The 23,191-nt window shown below is 41.5% G+C and overlaps 1 protein-coding gene across 5 annotated transcripts in view; it reads right to left on the bottom strand.

Moving 5' to 3' along the window:
- The window catches only part of GALNT1 (polypeptide N-acetylgalactosaminyltransferase 1), an 89,517-nt gene that overhangs the window by 45,974 nt on the left and 20,352 nt on the right, over positions 1 to 23,191 (bottom strand). For 4 of the 5 annotated variants that reach the window (XM_070729213.1, XM_070729208.1, XM_070729209.1 and 1 more), the window contains one exon: positions 16,195 to 16,361. In XM_070729213.1, coding sequence (XP_070585314.1) covers positions 16,195 to 16,348 — 154 coding nt within the window. In that variant the 5' untranslated portion in view covers positions 16,349 to 16,361. The remainder of the gene's footprint in view (positions 1 to 16,194; positions 16,362 to 23,191) is intronic. The other variant, XM_070729212.1, reaches the window with a different exon arrangement.

Raw genomic sequence — 23,191 nt, 5'->3', positions numbered from 1 at the left:
ACTAATTTGACGCTAGGGATCTGCTATCGCCCTCCCAATCAAACTCCAGAGGCAGACTGCTATTTGGAAAATGAATTTAAGACTTCAAAAAGAAATAGGGTAGCCATAATGGGGGACTTCAACTATACCCAAATAGATTGGGTAAATTCTTGTTCTATACATTAAAGAGAGACAAGGTTCCTCGACCTGTTAGCTGTTTATTCCCTTGAGCAGATGGTCATGGAACCAACCAGGGGAAAGGGGATCTTGGACATCTTTCTAACTAATGCACAGGAATTGGCTTATGATGTTTTTGTAACCGAGCCCATAGGAACCAGCGATCATAACACAATAACCTTCAACTTAACCCTGGGTAGCAAACTGTCAATGAAAACAAACACAGAGACCTTAAACTTTCAACAGTAAAAAAAGTCAAATCCCTCAAAAATGTTTGGAAGCTGTTTAAAAATACATTAAAACAGGCTCAACTAAAATGCATTCCTAAAAGTAGAAAGAGGACTGGAAAGGGCAAGAGGATACCAGTATGGCTTATGAATGAAGTAAAAGAGGTTATTGGAAAGAAGAAAAACTCATTTAAGAAATGGAAAGCGTTTCCTACCGAGGAGAATAGGCGTTAATTGCTTACCTGAACGCCTCTTCTCGTACGATGAGCGGGTACAGCAGTCACATGGGTTGCTCGCTGTCCAATCCATCGAGGACTTAATCTTTAAAAAGCCTGCTGGATCCGCCACTTCCCCAGAATTCGCGAATCCATAGACTTAGGCTCAATTGTGGTGGCTCAATAGTGTTCAATTCTCATGATTGGAAGAAAACAGGTTAAAGGAATAACCATAGTTAGAAAAGAAATACAAGGAGGGAAGTGACTGCTGTACCCGCTCATTGTATGAGAAGAGGCATTCAGGTAGCAATCAACGCCTATTTTCCGTACTGAGAGAGTGAGTCCAGTGGTCACGTGGGACATACCCAATAGATGAGTCCCTAGGGAGGGATTAGTTCTCTATCGTGAGACAGAACGGATTGGAGGACTCTTCTGCCAAAGGCGGCATCCACTGAAGCGTAAGAGTCAATTTTGTAATGCCTTATGAAAGAGTTTGGAGAGGCCCAAGTGGCTGCTTTGCAGACTTCTTCCAATGGAGCTTGAGTTGCCCATGCGGCAGATGTGGCTGCACTTCTTGTGGGATGTGCTGTGATACTTCTAGGTAGGGTGAGGGAAGCTGACTCATAAGCCTTTGAGATAGTCCCTCGGATCCAACGGCCTATTACGGTTGAGGATACCTTGGATCCCATGGATCTGGGATGGTAGGCCACAAATAAAGCTTCAGACCTCCGAATGGGTCTTGTCCATTGGATGTAGATTCTCAGCGCTCTAGGGTGTGCCATCTGACCGCAAGATGATGGTTCTGGTTGGAACAAAATGAAGGCAACACAATGTCCTGGGATCTGTGGAACATAGAACTGATCTTGGGTAGAAAGGTGGGGTCCAAACGCAGAACTACTTTGTCCGCATGGAACTGGCATAGATCCTGCCTAATTGAAAGGGCTGCCAATTCTGAGATGCGTCGGGCAGATGTTATCGCCACCAGGAATTCTACCTTGTAAGATAGGTACCTGAAGGACGCTGACCTTAGGGGTTTGTATGGTGCCTGAGTAGGGGAATGGGGAACCCGCGGTAAGTCCCAGGACGGGTATCTGTGAACCCTGGAAGGTCTGAGGTCTGAAATACCTCTAAGAAATTCTTGAATTTCCGGAAAGGAGCGAAGTGGTTGTCTGCAAGGTCCTGCTAAGACCGAAGATAGGGCAACGGATGGTGCTGGATGAAAGGCCTTGCTGGAACCCTTTCATGAGGAAAGCGACTATTCTGTGGATGGGAATACACAGAGGGATAGATCCTCCTGTGAGCACCATTGGTGGAATTTGGACCAGGTATGGTCATAAATCCTGTTGATGGACACTCTTCTGGCTTTCAAGATTATTTCTACAGTGTCTGGGTTGTATCCTCGCAGGTCTGAGTTGCGCAGGATAATAGCCAAGTGGTGAGGTGGAACCACTCCGGATCTGGATGGAGAGAGGCCCCCTGCTGCAACATATCCTCCGAAATGGAGAGTCGCCAGGGACAGACATTGCAGGTCCGCGAATCAGGGCCGGCATGGCCAGTGAGGGGCTATCAGAATCACCTGGACCTTCTCGAGGATGATCTTGTGGATCACATCTGGAAGAATTGGAATTGGAGGGCCAAACACACTGTTCTCAATTCCAGCCAGTTGATAGGTCTGGAAGCTTCCTCTGCTGACCAGGCCCTGGGCATGGCTATCAGGCCCTGGGCATGGGCACCCCAGCCCGATAAGCTGGCATCCGTGGTGATGGTGAATTGATCTGGACACCTGAAGAGGGATCCTTTGTCCAGAGCGGGGGAGGTCCACCACGTAAAGGATCTTAAAACTGTGGATGGGACGGCTATGAGGCATGTCGAGTTGCTGTTCCCCGATCTCTGGAATGGTAACAGAAGCCATTGGAGATCCCTGGCGTGAAGACGGGCCCAGGGGATAATGCCAATGCAGGATACCATCTTTCCCAGTAGAGAAGACAGGGTAACGATGGAAGTCCTTCTCTGAGATCGTATTTGGGAAATGAGCTCCTTAATACTGACTTTTTCTCTCAGTAGAGAGAAAGACCTGAGAGAGATCCGAGTTTATGATGGCCCCCAGGTGTTGAATAGAAGTAGATGGATGGAGCTAACTTTTTTTGAGATTAATGGAGAAACCATGATCCTGTAGGATAGACATGGTAATGTTGAGGTCTGAGCAGATGTCCTCTTTCGAGGCCCCATGAATTAATATGTCATCCAAATAGCATAAAATATGAATGGGTGTGGCTCGGATGTGAGCCACCAGGACTCCTAGGAGCTTAGTAAAGACTCGAGGAGCCGACAAGAGCCCGAAGGGCATGGCCCTATATTGATAGTGCTTGCCCTGGAGGGCGAAGCGTAGAAATTTCTTGTGACCTTTGGCAATGGGAATATGGAGATAGGCTTCCGTGAGATCCAAGGAGACCATAAAGTCCCCAGGATGGATAGCAGCTAGGATGGATGAGAAAGAATGCATCTTAAATTTCCTATATTTAATAAACTGGTTCAAATTTTTAAGGTCCAAGATGACTCTCCATTCTCCAGATGTATTAGGGACCATGAAGAGGATGGAGTAGAAGCCCAGACCTCTTTGGGAGAAAGGAACAGGTTGGATAGCCCTGATAGACAACAGATGTTGAATAGCTTCCTCCATTCGGAGACGAGATGGGGAAGACCTGGGGAATGGGCAAAAAATGAAACGTTTAGGAGGTATGGAAATAAACTCCAATTGAAGACCCCATTCCACAGTAGCAATAACCCAGGGGTCCTTACAGGAATGGCATCATCTGGAGGAGAACCAAGCCAGGCGCCCCCCCATGGGAGTGGAATGAAGCTCACCATCTGGGCTTTCTGGAAGCTCTGGTCAAGGAGGAACCTCTTTGGTAGCGGGATCCTCTACCCCTGGGGTTTCTGCCAACTTGGGAGCGAAAACGAGGGGAATACTGACCTGAGTTTCTCTGGAAGGCGAACCCTTGATCCTGTTGACGATTAGGATGTCAAAAGGGTTGAGTTTTGATGGCCTTCTTGTTGGTGGGCCCTAAAACTTTCTTTTTGTCAGCGGTTTCAGTGACAAGAGGGTCCAGGAGGTCGCCAAATAGGAGATCGCGCTTTAAAGGACCCATGGCCAGCTGCCATTTTTGCCTCACTCCTGCCTGCCAAGGGCACAGCCATAGAAGCCTTCTGGTCGTCGTTGAGGCTGCTAGTGACCTAGCTGCAAATCTTGATGATTGCAGAGTAGCATCAGCTACATATTGGGCCACTGCAAAAGCTTTGTTGAAATCCTGTTGGCCTCGTAGATCATCAGGGTGGATGTGGTGCTGGAGCTGTTGAAGCCATAAAAGCATAGCTCTAGGAAAGAAAGATGCTGCTGCTGCACTCTTGATGGCCCAGGTAACCACGCAGAAACATCTTTTGAGCATTTGCTCTAGGCGTTTGTCTTCGGGTTTTAAAACCTCCTCTGCTTCACCAGGCATAGCCGCCGGAGAGTGTAGAATCTTAACCGGTTCATCAGGTTTAGGGCAGACAAGAAGATCTTCATAAGATGGGGAAAGTTTATATAATTTCTTGTCTTTGGTTGTGGGATTGAGGCCAAAGGCTGGGTGGTCCCACTGCTTGAGCAGAGCATCTTTAAACAATTTGGGCATGACCTCTTTGTCTTCCCATTCCTTCATGAAGTATGGTAGATTTTCCTCAGGAGGATCTGTGGAAGGAGCAGACTGTTTATCTTGCCCGGCTAAGTCTGTAGAAACTCTTGCTTTAAATAGAAGAGATGTGAAAAGTTGAAAAGGAAAAATCGCAGCCGGAGTTGGAATCTTGATTTGAGATTCCTCATCTTCTGACATGCAATGAAAAGGGTCATCTTTATCCTCTACGTCCACCTCATCGTTCTCATCCTGAGAAGAATCCGAATCCTCATTAATTGGAACTCTGTAAGATGAGAGTGAACTCACAGGCCTAAGGGCATGTGGAGGGGGACGAGAGTGAGAAGGCACATTGATGGCCGAGAGCTTGGTATCAATGGCTTTAGGTAAGTCAGAAAACATAGATTGAAATTCTGGAGGCAGATTAGTAATGGTTGCAGATAAAGATGGAGATTCCCTAAAGGCCTGGGATGGGTCTGGCTCGGAAGGATCTTCCATAATGTCTGGCTCCTCTGGACCTAAGCCCCATAAGTTAGGTTGGGGGTCTGTTTAGGTTTGGTTCAGAGAGAGCACAGGGACCCCAGAGGGCAGCAGGTAGTAAGCCTCTGCGGGGTCATTGCTACTGTGCACTTGGGCCTGCAGCTTTAAGCGTTCAGCTGATTTTCCATGGATTCTCTGCAAGGCTTGGTCCCTTCTCTTCTCAGCCCTGGTGGGTCTAGCCATAGTATGGGCTCCCGAGGAAGAGGAGGAAGATGCCTGGGGGATATTATCAATTTCATCACCAGTAGGCCTAACCTCTCTGGGACCTTTAGATGTGCCTCTCTTGGTAAACGATTTCATGGCCTGAACAAATTACAGGGACAAGACTTGAGCCAAAATCTGATGGGAGAAGCTTCTAGGGCAACTTTCCCAAGAGGAAGGGGGCCCTACTCCTAGGCCCAGGAACGTCTGCAACTCACAGTCAATCTGGACGGTACCAGAGTTCGTGCCAGGGAGTGCAAAAGGGCAGGCCTCGCTAACCTTAATCAAAGTAAACCAAGACACACTGGTTGGAGGCCTAGCCAGGGAGAAAAGGCCTGAGGGACTCAAAGCTTACTCCAGGGCCAAGCGGCGGACTTATTGGCGCCAGACGGGATACGCGTGGGCGATCCGCAAGGGCCGACAATTACTGGGTGCTGAGGGCCTTCGGGCCAAAATAAACCACTCCGATATTTTAAAAACGGAGGGGAGTCTAAAGTCCGGGAGACAATCAAGGGAAGCTTGCTAACAGTCCCACTCCACTGGAGGAAAAAGAGCCCTTTTTTTCCTTTTAAAATCAATCCTTAGCTTGCCGGTAAACCTCCTGGCCGAGTAGATTTACTTGTAAATACAATCCGGCAGCAGCGCGAGCAGGGCGTTTTGGAAAAAAACGCAGTAGCTGCACCGCGGCTTCTCCCTCAGCACCGAGACCAGTAAGGCTGGCGCGCAACCAAGGCAAGCTCTAGTAAAAGACAGAATTAAATTTTACTTATCTGAATAGAAAGAAGACCGAGGGTAGGTGTTTTGCGAGAGGAACGAGCCACCACATGTCCTGCTGGATCGCAGAACAGAGCAAATTCTGCGGAAGGGGTGGATCTAGCAGGCTTTTTAAAGACTAGGCTCGGTCCCCGATGGATTGGTCAATGAGCAACCCACGTGACTGCTGGACCCGCTCTCTCAGTACAGAGAACAGGAAGGATCACAAACTTTGGCAGACCAAATGCAAGGCGATAGTCAGGAAAGCCGAGAGATTTTGAGGAGCATATAGCAAAGAATATTAAAAATAATAACAAAACCTTTTTTAAGTACATCAGAAGCAGGAACCCAATCAGAAAAACAGTTGGGCCACTCGATGACAATGATCAGAAGGGGATAATCAGGGAAGACAAGGAGATTGCTGAGAGGCTAAATGACTTCTTTGCCTCCATTTTCACTGAGGAGGATAGAGAGTGTTTGCCTGTCACTGAATTAGTTTTCTCAAGGAGGGAATTAGAAGAATTAAACCAGATAGAGATAAACAAGGAAGATGTTCTTTCATGCCTTTCTAAACTAAATGTCAACAAATCGCCGGGTCCAGATGGCATCCAATCTAGAGTTCTCAAGGTTGCTGAACTTCTAGCTAAAATATATAATCTTTCTCTAAGATCAGGCACTGTACCTGAGGATTGGAGGAAAGCAAATGTAACCCCAATCTTCAAGAAAGGATCCAGAGGTGATCCAGGAAATTATAGATTAAATTATGGACCAGTCAGTTTAACCTCAGTTCCAAGAAAAGTTATGGAAAATATTATTAAAAATAAAATTACTGGGCTGAAAGAAAATCAACATGGTTTCTGCAAAGGCAAATCATGTCTTACTAACTTGTTAGAATTCTTTGATAGATAAAGGGGACCCAGTTGATATTGTATATCTTGACTTTCAAAAGGCTTTTGACAAAGTCCCTCACCAAAGGCTCCTAAAAAAGCTCTTCAGCCACAGAATTAGAGGACAGGTCTTATCCTGGATTGGTAACTGGCTAAATTGTAAGAAGCAAAGGGTGGCAATAAATGGACAATTCTCTGGATGGAAAGAAGTGAGAAGTGGTGTACCCCAAGGTTCAGTTTTGGGACCTTTACTTTTTAATTTATTCATTAATGATCTGGATGTAGAAGTAAATAGTGAGGTAGCAAATTTTGCTGATGACACTAAATTGTTTCGGGTAGTGAAAAGTGAAACTGATTGTCGGGAGCTCCAGAAGGATCTCTCAAAATTGAGTGAGTGGGCAACAAAGTGGCAAATGCATTTTAACCTAAACTAGTGCAAAGGTATGCATATTGGGGCAAAGAACCCCAATTATACCTACCAATTGATGGGGACCAAGCTTTCTGAGACAACCCAAGAAAGGGATCTTGGGATTTTGGTGGACAGCTCAATGAAGATGTCAACCCAGTGCGCAGCAGCAGTAAAAAAAAAAGCAAATTCCATGCTTGGCATGATTAGTAAGAGAATCAAAAATAAGTCAGTAAGTGTTGTATTGCCTCTGTACGAATCGATGGTGAAACCACGCTTGGAGTACTGTGTACAGTTCTGGTCACCTCACCTCAAGAAGGATATAATGGAACTGGAAAAGGTGCAAAAAAGGGCAACAAGTATGATCAAAGAAATGGAGCACCTCCCTTATGAAACCAGATTGAAACGTCGTGGTCTCTTCAGTCTTGAAAGAGGGCGTTTAAGGGGTGACTTGATTGAAGTGTATAAAATCATGCATGGGATAGAAAAGGTGGATAGAGAAAAAATATTTTCTCTATCACACAATACTAGGACGAGGGGGCACTCCCTAAAGCTCATAGGTAAGAAAGCGAGGACAAATAAAGGGAAATATTTCTTCACCCAGAGGGTCGTTGGTTTATGGCGTTCACTTCCAGAAGAGGTCGTGACAGCTGTCAGCTTTGATAGCTTCAAGGCAGAATTAGACAGATTCATGGATGCCAAGTGTATCGGTGGTTATTGAAACGGATGTCCATGTGCCGCTTCTATGTTGGTTGAGGCAGACAGGATTCCTTTGAGTACCATTTGTTGGGAGTCAAAGGAAAAGGACGGTTTTGCCTTCTCTTTCTGCTCAAGATCCCCATGTACAATTGGTGGGCCACTGTGACATAGTATGCTGGACTTGATGGGCTTTGGCCTGATTCAGCATGGCTCTTCTTATGTTCTTATTTTTATTTTTGACCCTTTTTGCAATTTGTATTAATACATTTTTACAAATAAATATTGAAAAAATGGAACAGCTTTTAGAATGTTTCATGTAAAAGTTCATATTTTTTGTGAACCTTATCTATACATCTTCTGATTGCATTTTTGTTCATTGGTGCATCTGAGGGGAGATCTGCTAATAAGTCATCTTCATTTGTGTTTATTGAGATTTGGAGAGGGCTGTTAAGTGAAAGAGACCTCCAAACACACAAAATTTCTCTTAGATCTTGAAACCAATTTCCTGGTTCCTGAGGAAAACACTATGTGTAAATGCTTAGGTGAAGAAATGTTGTAAACAAAACAGTAGGTCCTCAACTTCTTATTGCATATGTATATTGCAAATGGATTTTTCAAATTTAAATGTGTATTGTTATCCATTATATAGTCAAATGGGTCGGAAAAATATAGCAAAAACTTTGTCCATTCTAACAAAAATCTTAGGAATTGGAACACGTCTAACTAAACTGTAATGTATTTTTCCATATTGCCATTTTCTTGCTTCAAAAAGAATTGTTAGATTGGCAAACTGGAGGAAGAATTTTACAATAGGTTCCTACCTTATTTTACTCCAACTGTCACCACCTTTCCCCTCCGCTCCCTCATCTGCGCGCGTGTGTGTATGTGCGAGAGAAAGAGAGAGTGCCTGACGGGTGCAACTATCCGAACACAAGCGGCATCTGCGTCACTTTCAAAGCCTCCTGCATGATCGATTCTCTCTCTGGGAGCCTCATTTCTCCCCCCTCCCCCACCCTGTGCATCCCCGTTTCAGCCTGCGCTCCAAAAGCGCTTTTCCCACCGTTTAGGATCAGCGCTCTTCTCTCGGGGTGGGGAGAACGGAGCCATAAGCGCTGCCTTCAAGCTCCCTGCAGAGCGGCCACAGGCGCTTCCAGTATTCTTTGGCCAGGCAAAAGACGCGGCGGAGCTTGAAGGCAGCGTTTGTGGCTCCTTTCTCCCCACCCCGAGAGAAGAGTGCTGGTCTTAAATGGTGGGAAAAGCACTTTTGGAGCGCAGGCTTTCTTCTTCTCTTCTTTTTAATTTTTTTTTAATTTTTTTATCTACTTACTAAAGGAAATTACTATTAACCCTGCTGTTCTGTTCGGGTCTGTGAGACCCGAAATCAAGGTTTGAGACCCTGTAAAAAATTTTCCCTGCATATCTGAAACTTGAAATTTCATGACTTTTCATCATTTCAGGGGTTCTCTCTATGAGAATTTTTTTGGGGGGGTGGGAGGTTTCTTTCTTGCTGAAAAAAAAAACCTCCCTAATGTTATGTTCCCGGGTCACCCTGACCCGGACCGAAAACTCTTCATTTGCAGTGCTTATGTTTGGTCTTTTTGAAAGCTTTTTTCACTTGGAAAGTAGTCTGAACATTTCTTCACACAATGGAATGAAAATTGAACTGAAAAAATTAATCCTTATTGGTTTATTTTGCCCATAAATGTGCCTCCCCCCCGTTTTTGTGAAAGTTTTTTCAATTTATGGATAGTTTTGCTTGCAAAATGCAGTCTATTTTACTGGAGTTGGTGTGGGAATGGTACCTTGAACATTTCTGAATATAAGAAAAATATAAAGGAACTGAAAAAAATGATTCTTACTGTTTTTTTAACATCAGAAATAAGGCCTCCCCCCCCCCCTGGCTGCTTGCAACAATTTTCACTTTTTATTTTTTTATGCTCCAAATCCGAAATATTCTTTAAAATCTTACGCATTCATTTACTCAATTTAACAATGCTGATCATCAAAAAAATATTTGTGGGGGTGGGGGAAAAATTTTTTTCTTGGCAAAAAAAAAGTCACATTTACTCTGTTCGGGTCATATAGACCCGGATCAAAATGATTTTTTTTAGGTACTTGAATTTGGTCTTTTTGAAAACTTTTTCCACTGGAAAACTAGTTTGAACATTTATGAACATAATGATATGAAAATTGAACTGGAAAAATTGAGACTTATATTTTTATTTTGATCAAAAAGCCCCTCCCCCCATCCTTTTTGAATTTCGTGTCAATTTATATTTTTTAAGGCTACAAATCCCTAAGGAATTTTCCCCCAAAAGGTTTGATATACTAAATTGAACAATCCTGAACATAAGAAAAATATAAATGAACTGAAAAAAATGACTCTTATTGGTTTATTGTTTTATACTCGAGTATAAGCCTACTCGAGTATAAGCCTATTTGAGTATAAGCATGGGGGCCCATTTATGAGCAAAATAAACCAATAAGGATCATTTTTTCAGTTTAATTTTCATATCATTATGTTCAGAAAGGTTCAAGCTACCAATCCCACACCAAAATAGAATAGTAAAATAGAATGCATTTTGCAGGCAAAATTATCAATAAACTCAAAAGTTTTGATATACTAAATTGAACAATCCTAAACATAAGAAAAATAGAAATGAACTGAAAAAAAATGATTCTTATTGGTTTATTTTTGAATATAAGACCATATCATTTTATACTCGAGTATAAGCCTACTCGAGTATAAGCCTATTTGAGTATAAGCATGGGGGCCCATTTATGAGCAAAATAAACCAATAAGGATTAATTTTCTCAGTTCAATTTTCATATCATTGTGTGCAGAAATGTTCAAGCTACCAATCCCACACCAACTTTAGTAAAATAGAATGGATTTTGCAAGCAAAACTATCCATAAATTGAAAAAACTTTCACAAAAACGGGGGGGAGGCACATTTATGTGCAAAATAAACCAATAAGGATTAATTTTTTCAGTTCAATTTTCATTCCATTGTGTGCAGAAATGTTCAAACATGTTTCCAGGTGAAAAAAGCTTTCAAAAAGACCAAACATAAGCACTGCAAATGAAGAGTTTTCGGTCCGGGTCAGGGTGACCCGGGAACATAACATTAGGAACTTTTTTCGAACAGAACAGCAGGGTTAATTGGGATAATGGGGACATTTAGCATAAATTATTTGGATTTTTCCTCCCCTTTTGAATTGATATATGTTAAATTCCTGTAACAATTAGATAAAATTTAAGATTTAGCTGTTATGATTGGGAATTCTGGTTTATTTCTTTTCAGGCAGCATTTTTTATTTTTATTTTTTTCCTCTCCACATACAATCATACAATGTAATATACCATTGTAATATAACAAAATGAGAGCCCATGAATGCGAAACAGAGGAATTGTCTATGTCCTTTGAGGATGGGAATGTGTAGATAAGCCTCCATTAAATCCAAGGAAATGATGAAATCCCCTGGATGGTGTTCTGTCTGGGTTCCCCCAGAAGCCAACACCAATCAAAAAGAGTAGCCAGACACTCTGGTAAAAAGCAAAGGCAGTTTATATAATTCCAAGCAAACACAGGTAACAAAAACTGTTCTTACAGACAGGAACACTCTGAAGCTTCACAGAGGTTTCACGAAGGCCAGGCAATAAAACAGGCTTCTTGCTGGCAAAAACAACGCTGGAGATAATAAAACCCACGCCTCCCCCAAGTCTTCCAGACTTCTAGGCCACAAGCAAAGATCAGAGACGCCAAGAATCGAAGCAAGGTCACAGGACTCCCAGTTGATAACTCTCCACAAGACTGTAAGGGCGGGCCTGCCTTTTCAACCCTGCTGAGGAGAACCACACCCAAACCCAGCTGTTGCCAATTCAGGGATGTAAATACCTTTCTAATTGGTCCCTTCTTTGAGCTGCACGGCGCTGCCTCATGTCTATTATAGCCTGTGCATCTTCATCCAATGAATCCAGGCTACTAGCTGGGGTGAGCCCTCCCCCGGGGGTCTCAGGCTGCTCTCCCTCCTCCTCTTCCTGACATTCCTCTCCCCCGTCTGCCTGATCCTCCCCTTCCTGTTCACTGTCCTCCTCCTCTGGGCATGGATCCGGCAGAGATCCAGCCGGTCCCTGAGGAGCCTCAGGCTGAATCACAACAGATGGATGCAAGAGAGTGCATCTTGAACCATCTATACTTAATATAATGGTTCAAAATCTTTAGTCTAAAATGGCTCTCCAACCGCCTGAGGCTCTGGGAATTATGAAAAGAATGGAGTAAAACCCGGCTCCTCTCTGACCTGGAGGGGACTCTCTGAATTGCTCTGATGGCAATGAGATGGTTAATGGCGTTTTTCATCAGACACCAGGAATCCCAGTTGTAGGCGACTGGGCAGGAAATAAAATAGTTAGGGGGAACACAGGTGAATTCTAGGGAAAGGCCCCGCTGCACCGTGGACAAGACCCATGGATTGTTAGAGGTAGCCTGCCAGGCTGGAAAAAATCAGGCAAGATGGCTCCCAATGAGGATGTTTAAATGACTACCACCTAGATATTTTGAAGGGCCTGGAAGAGGAGCTCCCCCTCTGGCCCATGTTGGCTCTGCCTCTGGACCCACAGTCTGTCTGGGAACAGGAAGTATACTGACCTGCTGGCCTTTGAAAATTATAGATCTGTCCAATTGGCGAAAGATACACTGAAAGAAAGAATTGTACTTGGAGTTGGTCTTCTTTATGGTGGGCTAGAGGGTCCAGAAGTTATCCAAAGAGCCCCTTACATATCCGAGGTCCTATTGCTAGTTGCCATTTCTGTTGAACCCCCACTTGCCATGGTTTGAACCAATGGAGACGGCAGGCCACTACCAATGTGGCGACGGATTTGGCCGAGAAATGGAAGCCTGTAGGGTGGCATTCGCCATGGACTGGGCTGTACAAAGATCTTATTAAGGTCTTGTTGGTCCTGAAGGTCATCCTTTGGTATATGGGGTTGGATTTGTTGAAGCCAAAGCATGGTCTGGTAAAGAAGGATGCAGAAGATGCAGCTTTAATTGCCCAAGAATCAGCCAGGTAGCTTTTGTTCAACATTTGTTCAAGGCGATGATCCTCGGCCTTCATCACCTCTTCAGCTTCGCCAGACATGGCTGCAGCTGAGTGGAGAGATTTAATTGGCTGATCTACTTTGGGCATGGTAATTAGTTCCTTGAATGAGGCTACTACCTTGTAAAATTTCTTGTCCTTGGAGAAAGGTACTGGGCCTGTTGCTGGAGATGTCCATTATTTTAACAAGGCATCTCTGAAAATCCTATAGCATAGGACTGTCATCAGTGTCTTGTTCATCTTCAGCGAAGAAGGGACATGTCTGTTGTTCCTCGTCAGGCACAGTCTTGGTGTTGAAGTCCTGCGGGTCTAGGCCCATGGCAATGTGTGCTTTGTGAAGTAGAGATTTAAAGAGATGTGGTGGAAAAATAGTAGATGAGGATGGTACCTTAGAAAGGACATCTTTGTCATCAGATAGGCCCAGGAAGGGGTCCTCCCTGGGTAGGGAGTCATCTCCTTCATCCTCCTCTTCCCCATCTTCTGAGGAAGATACCTCAGATACTAGTGGATCCGGAATGCGTCTCCTGAGGGCCTGAATAGGTCTGGGAGCCCTGAAGGCCGGAGCTACTGAGGTAGATGGAAGATTGAGAGGTTGCATTCTTTTCTCAATAGCCTTGGAGAGAGCAGCTGTAATCATGGCCTGAAATTCAGAAGAGACCTGAGGAGATAGGCTGGTGTTAGGATCATCCCCGGGTTCCTGGGCTGGGTCTGAAACAGATTGGGGAACCTGGATAGCCTTATCAGCCTCAACACCTGAACCCCAAAGGTCTAGTAGGAGTCTGAGTAGGTTGGGATCATCTAAGGCTGTGCAGGATTCACCTGAGACTGGCTGATCTGAAAGATCTGCTCTGTCAGAGGATTGAGACTGAATTTGTACTCTCTGTCTTTTTGCAGACTTATCACATAATTTTTATAATGCTTTATCCCTTCTTTTTTCTGCTCTAGTTGGTTTAGAAATGTTTCTATCCTCAGAAAGAGCTAAAGGGGCCTGAGAAGGGGAGGTGAATTTAATGTCCTCCTCAGAAGGCCTATTGGTCTTTCTTATTTGTGGGATTCTGGTTAGGGTTGTTCGATGCCATTGGAACTGTTACTTAGGCCCGGAGGCAGAGCAAACAACCCTGATTAAATATTATCCAGAGTGATGCCATATAGGTGCATTGAAGACTTGGTCACCTGCCATCAGCAATTAATATGAGAACTAGAAGGCAAGGTTGCGCCCAAATCAATACCTCCACTTTCCCCAAGTCTCCATCCTCAGCTTCCAAACATATTCATACTTCACTCCAATACAATCCAACTTCATCTACCTCCATCTAACTAAACTAATATACTACAATACACTCAACAGACTGCTACAACATTCCACAGCAATTTTCTAGGCTGCTCCTATCCATGTATATCTTAGCTGACCAAAGATGCAATGTTACTGCAGGTAGACCATCTTTCTTTCTTTCTTTCTTTCTTTCTTTCTTTCTTTCTTTCTTTCTTTCTTTCTTTCTTTCTTTCTTTCTTTCTTTCTTTCTTTGACATTTACATGGTGGCCTTTTTAATCTAATGACTATAGGTGGCTCACAAGTACTGTATCTATCAAATGTAGTTAAAAACAAAGATATCCTTCCCCACCCAGGTGCCAGATTAAACATTAACCCAGCTCAACACCATATTAGACAATAGGACAGAATAGCCAGGTTTTCACAGGCATACAAAAAGCTAAAAGGATAGGAATCTCTTTGATTCTGTTCTAAAGAACTGAAAAAGTCACCCAAGACATAACTCTAAGATTTTATCAGATGGCAATATTTAAGAAAAGGGACATGGAATACATCCAACCTGTCTAACCTAGTAGGATGGACTGATACTCACAGGGAGAGATGGACCTGCAAGTAACGTAGCCCTGTGCCATACACAACTTAACCAGTAGCTTGAATTGCACTCTTTATTGTTGCATAAAAACAATTGTGAGATTTCATTGGCAGAGAATTAACAAATATGTAACTTTTATTTCTATGGAGCTTCTCAGCCATCCATATCATGGTTATCCCAAAGGTGCTGTTTTCTAGAGGCAACTGGGCCTTCTATTTTTTCTTTGAAAATATTTCGCTTCTCATCCATTTATTCTTCAGAACTGAAGAAGCTTCTTGGATGAGAAGTGAAATGTTTTTAAAGAAAAAAAACCAGAAAGTCCAATTGCCTCTTGAAAAAAAGCACCTTTGGGACATCTCTGGGAGAGTGTTACCTCATCCAGAGTCACAGATGTCAAAACTCCTGGTCCGATGGAGAGGGAGCTGGGATCACAACCACTCCATTATGCTGATGACATTGAACTCCATACTGGCTGATGACCTCTCCACTTCAATTGATCCTACTGTTAGTAGCACAATGACTGAAGCCCTAAGGCACCCATATAATAGGTGCCTAAGGCTGGACCATTCTTTTTCTAGGAGTACTTACTGGTACCAGCTACAAAGAAAGGAAAATGGGGAGGGGGTGCAATATAGCCTGCATGATAAATCATTGAAGTATATATGAAATTAATTTGTCAATGGAAAAAAACATGTATTAATTTATATACTTGAGACAAATTATAGTCTGGTGTATAATTAATATAATATTAATGTGAGCCGCCCCGAGTCCGCAGAGAGGGGCGGCATACAAATCTAAATAATAAAATAAATAAATAAATAAATATAAATATAGTTAATTTAAAGCTAATATAATGCTAATATCTGTACATACTGTACTACTATTAATTTAATTTTCTTTGATTTTCTTCTGTACTTACTGTTGCATTTTTTTTAAAAGTGGAAAATTAATAAAATATTTAAAAGAGAGAAAGGAAAATCAATTTAAAACGGAACTCCTGTCTCAATACCCAGAGCTGATCCAGCAAAATATTGTAATCAATGGCTTCAAAAGCCGTTGAGAGATCTAGCAGGGCCAGAATGGATGAAGTATCCCCATCCTAAGCCTTCCAAAGATAATTGACAAGTGCAATTGAGTATATTTCAATATTGAACTCTAAAGTCTAGATGAAAAAAAACTAGAACCTTATGAAAACTGAGAATCTCACAAGATTTTAGCAATTTAGAAAATCTTACAATAAAATTTAATTGAAAGACGAGAAACAGCATGATTGACTTTTTTTCTTAATATAGGCAAGCATGGATAATATATTGCACTATGACTAATTCTCTTTAATCTGCCCTGATACAAATGTAACACAAACCAACGGCAGACCCACAACCTTCCTTCACAACCACCAAAATCAAGGGAAATTTCAAACATTCTCCAGAAACAAATTTATTCTGAAAGAGAAATCTGATGCAATGAATGATAAATTCTTACCTCTTTCACTAGCATCATCTACCAGGATAATTTCTTCCAGCATATGTCTTGGTGATCTGTTTATTACACTATAAACAGTTCTCAAGAGAGTACTCCAAGCTTCATTATGAAAAACAATTACAACACTTGTTGTAGGAAGATTATCAGGATACATTTTTGTCTTACAGCTAAAAATATAAAAATAATTATAACAATAATTACAATAAATGTGCTTATACTGCAATTTAGTATTGAATATAAAACATACTATAAAACATTCTATACTATAATATTAATCTATCTTGGCAGGTACACACTAGAATAATAATTTTGATGCAGCTAGAAAAACAGTTTCTTGATCTTCATTCAGTCATCCATTTACAATCATGCTGCAGTGGCAAATTATAATATTATTTATATAATATTAAAATATTTAAAACAGATAAATTAACCAATAAAGCTTACAAAGTCCTAATATTTAATAAAACATATTTGAAAAAAAATAAAATAATTTTCTATCTGATACCAAAATGGTAGAACATTTCATATTTCATGTGCAGCTTCAGAACACGTTTTACTCTCTATAACTACTTACTGAACTTTATCAATCAAGATATCTAAACTATCTTCTGAAGATCTTCAGATAGGTGCATGTAGACACTGCGACTTTAAGCATATATACTTTAAAGCACATGCTTCTAATAAGTGAACTGGAAAATCTGGTTATAAGTATGGCCTTTATCAATTCATCTTTATAATTACATTATTTAGGTAGGATATGTCAAATGTTTTTAGCAGGTATTTTCTTGAAGATATGAACAGAAGGATATTCTAGTTTTGTGCAGTGTGTGTGTGTGTGTGTGTCTGTCTGTGTGTGTACATGGCAAGCTAGATGTCCCAGAAGGCGCTGGAACACACTTTCCACAGAGATTGGTGGCAAAAGGTAAAACGTAGCCAGTCAAATCTCTCGAAAGAAAGGAGAGATCATGAGATTGTCCATATGTATTCAGGGCAGCTGCTCCTTGCAGGTATATTATTTAAAAAAATATTATCCTGTGGTGCATCATTTCATTCAAATGAGGTTACAAACAATCAAACAGACACAAGGGTTTTAGTAATATGCTAGATCAGGGATTCTGAAACCCTGGTTTGTGGCCCAGTACTGGCCCATTGGGATCCGGGACATGTAAGTGGTGTGCACACACACGAAACCATCCCCTCTCCTTCCCCACCTCTGCCAGTCCATGTCCATGGATTGTGCTAGATAATCTATGATATAATGGGTCATTGTTTCAGAGATACTTTATCTTAATATAAAAACAGAATGACCACAGGTAGACAAAAAAGCAGGAGCAATTTCCCACTTCCTATTGGTTTCCCCACTGACTTTCTTATAGGAAGGTGGTACGAAGCAATGGAAATGATTAACATATGAACACAGTTGACTGGAGTGAAATAGCATGGCTACACTTAAACAGTCACATCATTATTAATTCAAAGGGAATCATGGATCCAGCATTTTGGACATTTTCTGTACGTTAGCCAACAATTTATTTAAAAACTGTTGCCCTATTATGCACTGTTTTATTCATCTGAAAGTTACAAACAAATAAACATAATACTTTTAGTAGTCTATAAATTATTGATATGAAGGCTCACTGTTTGATTAAATGGTTTAAAATAGGCAAGCTTTTTTCACTGAATTTAAAACTCTGAAACAAAAAGTACATAAGATCATAGAGTAACAGAGTTGGAAAGGACCTTGGAGGCCTTCAAATCCAATCCCTGCTCAAGCAAGAGACCCTATACCAGTTATGGTGAACCTTATTTTCCTCGGGTGCTGAAAGAAAGTGCATGTGTGCTATCACACATGCGCAGGTGCCCACACACATAATTCAATGTCTAGAAAGGGCAAAAACAGCTTTCCCCACCCCCTGGAGGCCCTCTGGAGACCGGAAACAGACTGTTTCCCAACTTCTAGGGGCCCGAATAGGCTCATGCTTCAACCTCCCCAGGCTCCAAAGGCTTCCCTGGAGCTGGGGGAGAGTAAAAATGTTCTCCCCCATCCCGTGGATGATCTCTGGGAGCCAAAAACTCCCTCCCAGCCTCTGTACGAGCAAAAAATCAGCTGGGCAGCACACACGTGCACATTGCACTGTTTTCCATCATCAGGTAGTTCCTTGATGCTCCAAGAACTTTGAGATATGTTTCAATGGTTCTGAAATCAAATATGTTAGTTCCTTCAGAACTCTGGGATGTTGTCCATCAGGGCACAGTGATCTGAATCTGTCTAGAGATGACAGGTATTTTCTTACCTTATTTTTGCATATTTTAATTTGCATTCCTAACCTATCTTTTATGGTTTTGTTTTTGACAGGTACAGTTGTGGGGTTTTTTTGCACGAAGATAAATGCAAAGTATGAATTAAGTAGTTTTGCTTTCTCTCTATTGCCTGTTATTCTGTCATCTTCTCCCATTAGTGCACTGATCATTTCATTGACTTTTTTTTGTTTTTGTGTGTTAAAAAAAAAGGTTAAATTGTTTTTGATATGTTACAAGTCTTACTTCATTCAAAGACTTAGCTCAAAGATGGAGCACCTCCCTTGTGAAACCAGCTTGCAACACCATGGTCTCTTCAGCCTTGAAATACAGTGTTTAAGGGGTGACTTGATTGAAGTGTATAAAATCAAGCATGGGAAAAGGTGGATAAAGAGAAATTCTTTTCTCTATCACACAATACTAGGACGAGGGGGGCACTCCCTAAACCTCATAGGTAAGAAAGCAAGAACAAATAAAGGGAAATATTTCTTCATCCAGAGGGTCATTGGTCTATAGAATTCACTTCCAGAAGAGTTGTGACAGCTGTCAGCCTTGATAGTTTCAAGGCAGGATTAGACAGATTCATGGATGCCAAATGTATCGGTGGTTATTGAAACAGATGTCCATGTGCCGCCTCTATGTTAGTTGAGGCAGGCAGGATTCCCTTGAGTACCATTTGCTGGGGGTCAAGGGAAAGGGAGGGGTTGCCTTCTCTTTCTGCTCAAGATCACCATGTACAATTGGTGAGCCACTGTGTGACAGAGAATGCTGGACTCAATGGGCTTTGGCCTGATTCAGCATGGCTCTTCTTATGTTCTCTCCTAACTTCATCTTTGAAGTTCTGGCCAATGGTAATATTCTGACTTAAGTCAAATATTCTTCTTTCCATTTTTTATATTCATCCCCAAGAGTTTTTTTAAAATTAACCATGCTATTTTTTATTGTTTTCTTCCTTTTCCCCCGTGGTACTGAAATGTACTAGGCTTTTATAATTGTATTTTTCAGGGTTTCAAAGCTTTTTGAGTCGATTTCCCCTGTACGATTTTCATCCACGGATTCGTTCCCAATCTCTGTCTGAGTTTGTTAAAATTAGCTCTTTTAAAGTCTAAGACATAAAAAGTAAAGCCTCTGACAACTGCATCATTTTTAGATCCTTGTTGTTGGTTAACTGATTAGCAAAAAGTTCATCTATTTTTTCTGCTTTGTTGAGTGACCTGTAGTGTGCCTCTATGCCAGTGTCATTCTTTTTTCTTTTGTGTTGATCCATGTACATTCTAAACGGCTTTCAACATTTGTTAAGTATATCTATGTAGGGATGCAATTCAAGTCCACCTCCTCTTTTATTAAGTCTGTTTCTTTTAAATAGTTTGTATCCTTCTATAGAATAGAATAGAATAGAATAGAATAGAATTTTATTGGCCAAGTATGATTGGACACACAAGGATTTTGTCTTGATGCATATGCTCTCAATGTACATAAAATAAAAGATAGGTTCATCAAGAATTATAAGGTACAACCTTAATGAAATCCAGGTTCAAATAAGAAACCAAATCGTATTAGGAACTAGTCAATATAAATTGTAAGGATACAAGCAACAAAGATACAGTCATACATCATTTGTGGGAGGAGATGGGTGATGGGAACAATGGGGAGATTAATAGTACTGCAGACTTAGTAAATGGTTTGACAGTATTGAAGGGATTATTTGTTTAACAGAGTGATACCATTCAGGAAAAAAAAAACTCTTCTTGTGTTTAGTTGTTCTGGTGTGCAGTGCTCTATAGCATCATTTTGAGGGTTGGAATTGAAGCAGTTTGTATCCAGGATGTGAGGAGTCTGTAAATATTTTCACAGCCCACTTTTTGACTCGTGCAGTATACTGTTCCTCAATGGAAGGCAAGTTGGCAGCAATTGTTTTTTCTGCAGGTCTAATAATTCTGTGAAATTTGTGTCTGTCTTGTTGGGTTGCAGAACCAAACCAGACAGTTATAGAGGTGTAGATGACAGACTCAGTATTCCTCTGTAGAACTGTATCAGCAGCTCTTGGGCAATTTGAGCTTTCTGAGTCGGCACAGAAAGAACATTCTTTGTTGTGCTTTTTTGATGACTTTTTTGATATTAGATATCTTGTGATATGGTCGAACCTAGAAATTTGAAGGTCTCTACTGTTGATACTGTATTGTTTAGTATTATAAGAAGTGGAAGTATGGGCGGGTTTCTCCTAGATTTTACCACAATTTCTACGTTTTTGAGTGTATTCATCCAGGTTGTTCCAGTTGCACCACAAAGTTAGTTGTTCGACCTCCCCTCTGTATGATGATTCATCATTATCTCAAATTAGTCCAATCACTGTTGTCTTATTTGCAAACTTCAATAGTTTAACGGATGGATCCTTAGAGATGCAGCCATTGGTATAGAGAGAGGTGGAGAAAGCACACAGCCTTGGGGAGGGGGAGGCAGTGCTAACTGTACAGGTATCTGATGTGATTCTGCTTAGCTTCACCTGCTGCTTCCTGTTTGTTAGGAAGCTTATTATCCACTTACAAGTGTGTTCAGGTACCATTAGCTGATTCACCTTAGTTAAAAGAGTGTCTGGAATGATGGTATTGAATGTTGAACTAAAGTCTACAAAGAGGACCCTTGCATAGGTCTTTGGAGATTCAAGATGTTGTAGGATGTAGTGCAAATCCGTATTAACAACATCTGTTTATGTGTTAATGTTTGCTCGGTATGCAAAATACAGGGGGTCTAACAGTGGATCCATTATGGTTTTCAAGTGGGACAGCACTTGCCTTTTAAAGGTGTTCATAACTACCGATGTTAGAGCAACTGGTCTGTAGTCAATTCAGTTCCTTAGGATGGTGAGCTTCTTCAGCACTGGGATGTTGATGCTATTTGAGGATGTCAGTATCCCAAATAGCATCTGATTCCAGTCCAATTATCTCATCCAAGGTTCAATTTATTAGCAGAGCCATGCCATTTCCATTCCGATACTAACTTCCTTCTGGTACTCCACCCAGGTTAAGGTTCATCCCACATCCCCACACCCACATGTTCATCACAAGAACCGGTCCAAGTGTCGGGATTTCATTGACTTCCTCTTTACTTCAGTTGATGCAGAACAAAAGATGACCTTGGACTCTTAACAAAGGAATTTGTTGTGGCTAGTAACTTTCCCTCTCATGTAACTACCCTTCCCAGTTCCCGTAATACTATTCTACTGTCACAAGCCAAAGTCTCTAATTCCCCATGATGGCTTTGGCCTGACAATAGTAGAGCGTTTGAAGTCAGAAAGAACATAATACAACTCTAGCAATTTATTGAAGATTCGGGCGAAGACCGAGGCTAATTGGTCAGCACAGACTTTTAAACAAGAAGGGGTTATCTTGACTGGGCCTGGGCCTTTTCCTGGCTTTTGTCTGTGAAAATAGATCTTGCTTTTCTGTTATCACTAGTGGTTGTGAACCTAATAGTATGGGGTCAATTGTAGGCGGCTTGGCTGATGCTGATGTGTTTGAAATAGGTAGCTATATTTCCTTTCAAACCTGCATTAAAACACATTCAGGTCATCTGCCAGTTGCTGATTTACTTCAACCTGGGAAGGTGGTTTGCCATAAATAGTGATATTTTTAAGAGTTCTCCATGTTTGCTGGTTCATTTGTTGAGAACCAATTCTTTAGCTTTTCAGAGTAGCTTCTTTTTGCTGCTCTGATCTACCTTGTTAATACATTCTGCCCTGATTGTACAGCATTTTATCACCTTTTCTATAGGCTTCCTCTTTGGAATGATGTAGCTGCTTAAGTTTAGCTGTGAACCAAGATTTGTGTTGTTGTATATTCACAAGTTCCTGGTCAGTACACATAGGTCTTCACAGAAGCTGACATAGGATGTTACAGTATCTGTGAGTACAGTCTCTATCAATACATTCTAGTCAGTTTTATTCCACCAAGTTTCTGTAATGATATCATACTTGCCCTTTTGTACAGTGGTACCTCGACATAAGAACTTAATTTGTTCAGTGACCAGGTTCTTAAGTAGAAACATTCTTAAGAAGAAGCAATTTTTTCCCATAGGAATCAATGTAAAAGCAAATAATGCGTGAAAACCCATGAGAAAAGAAATAAAAGCTTGGAATTTGGGTGAGAGGAGGAGGAAGAAGAGGAGGAGGACAATCATTGCAGAAGGAAGAAGGTGAGGTGAGGGGAATAAAAAAAAAATCCAAAACTTTAAGGCTTTAAAAAAAAAAGAGGGATTCTGAGGCGGCGAGGAGGAACACGCGCCTCCCATACACCCAGCGCTAGGCTGCTTCCCATACACTGCGCCAGAGAGAGAAACCCAGAGGGAATGGCAGGAAACTGGCCGGGCCTTTGTGCCGCTCTCAAATTTCTTAGGAAATTTTTCCGGGATTGGGTTCTTAAGTAGAAAATGGTTCTTAAGAGGCAAAAAAATCTTGAACACCCAGTTCTTATCTAGAAAAGTTCTTAAGAAGAGATGTTCTTAGGTACACTGTGCTAGTATTTAAAATCTACCCTGTTCATTCCCTAAACTTTGAGTTATCGTTTAGGCATTTAAGTTCTTTGTGGGTGACCCTGGATATATTTTTCACATTTCCTACTTTGCAACTGAGGTTTATTTACTTTCTCTTTACTCCCTGCCTCCATATTTGATTGGTTAACTAGTACTTTTTGTTTGGAATTAG

This window comes from Erythrolamprus reginae, chromosome Z, assembly GCF_031021105.1.
Source record: "Erythrolamprus reginae isolate rEryReg1 chromosome Z, rEryReg1.hap1, whole genome shotgun sequence".
NCBI classification, from domain to species: Eukaryota; Metazoa; Chordata; class Lepidosauria; order Squamata; family Dipsadidae; genus Erythrolamprus; species Erythrolamprus reginae.
Note: the sequence above shows the minus strand (reverse complement) of the source record. Positions and strands in the feature narration are given on the sequence as shown.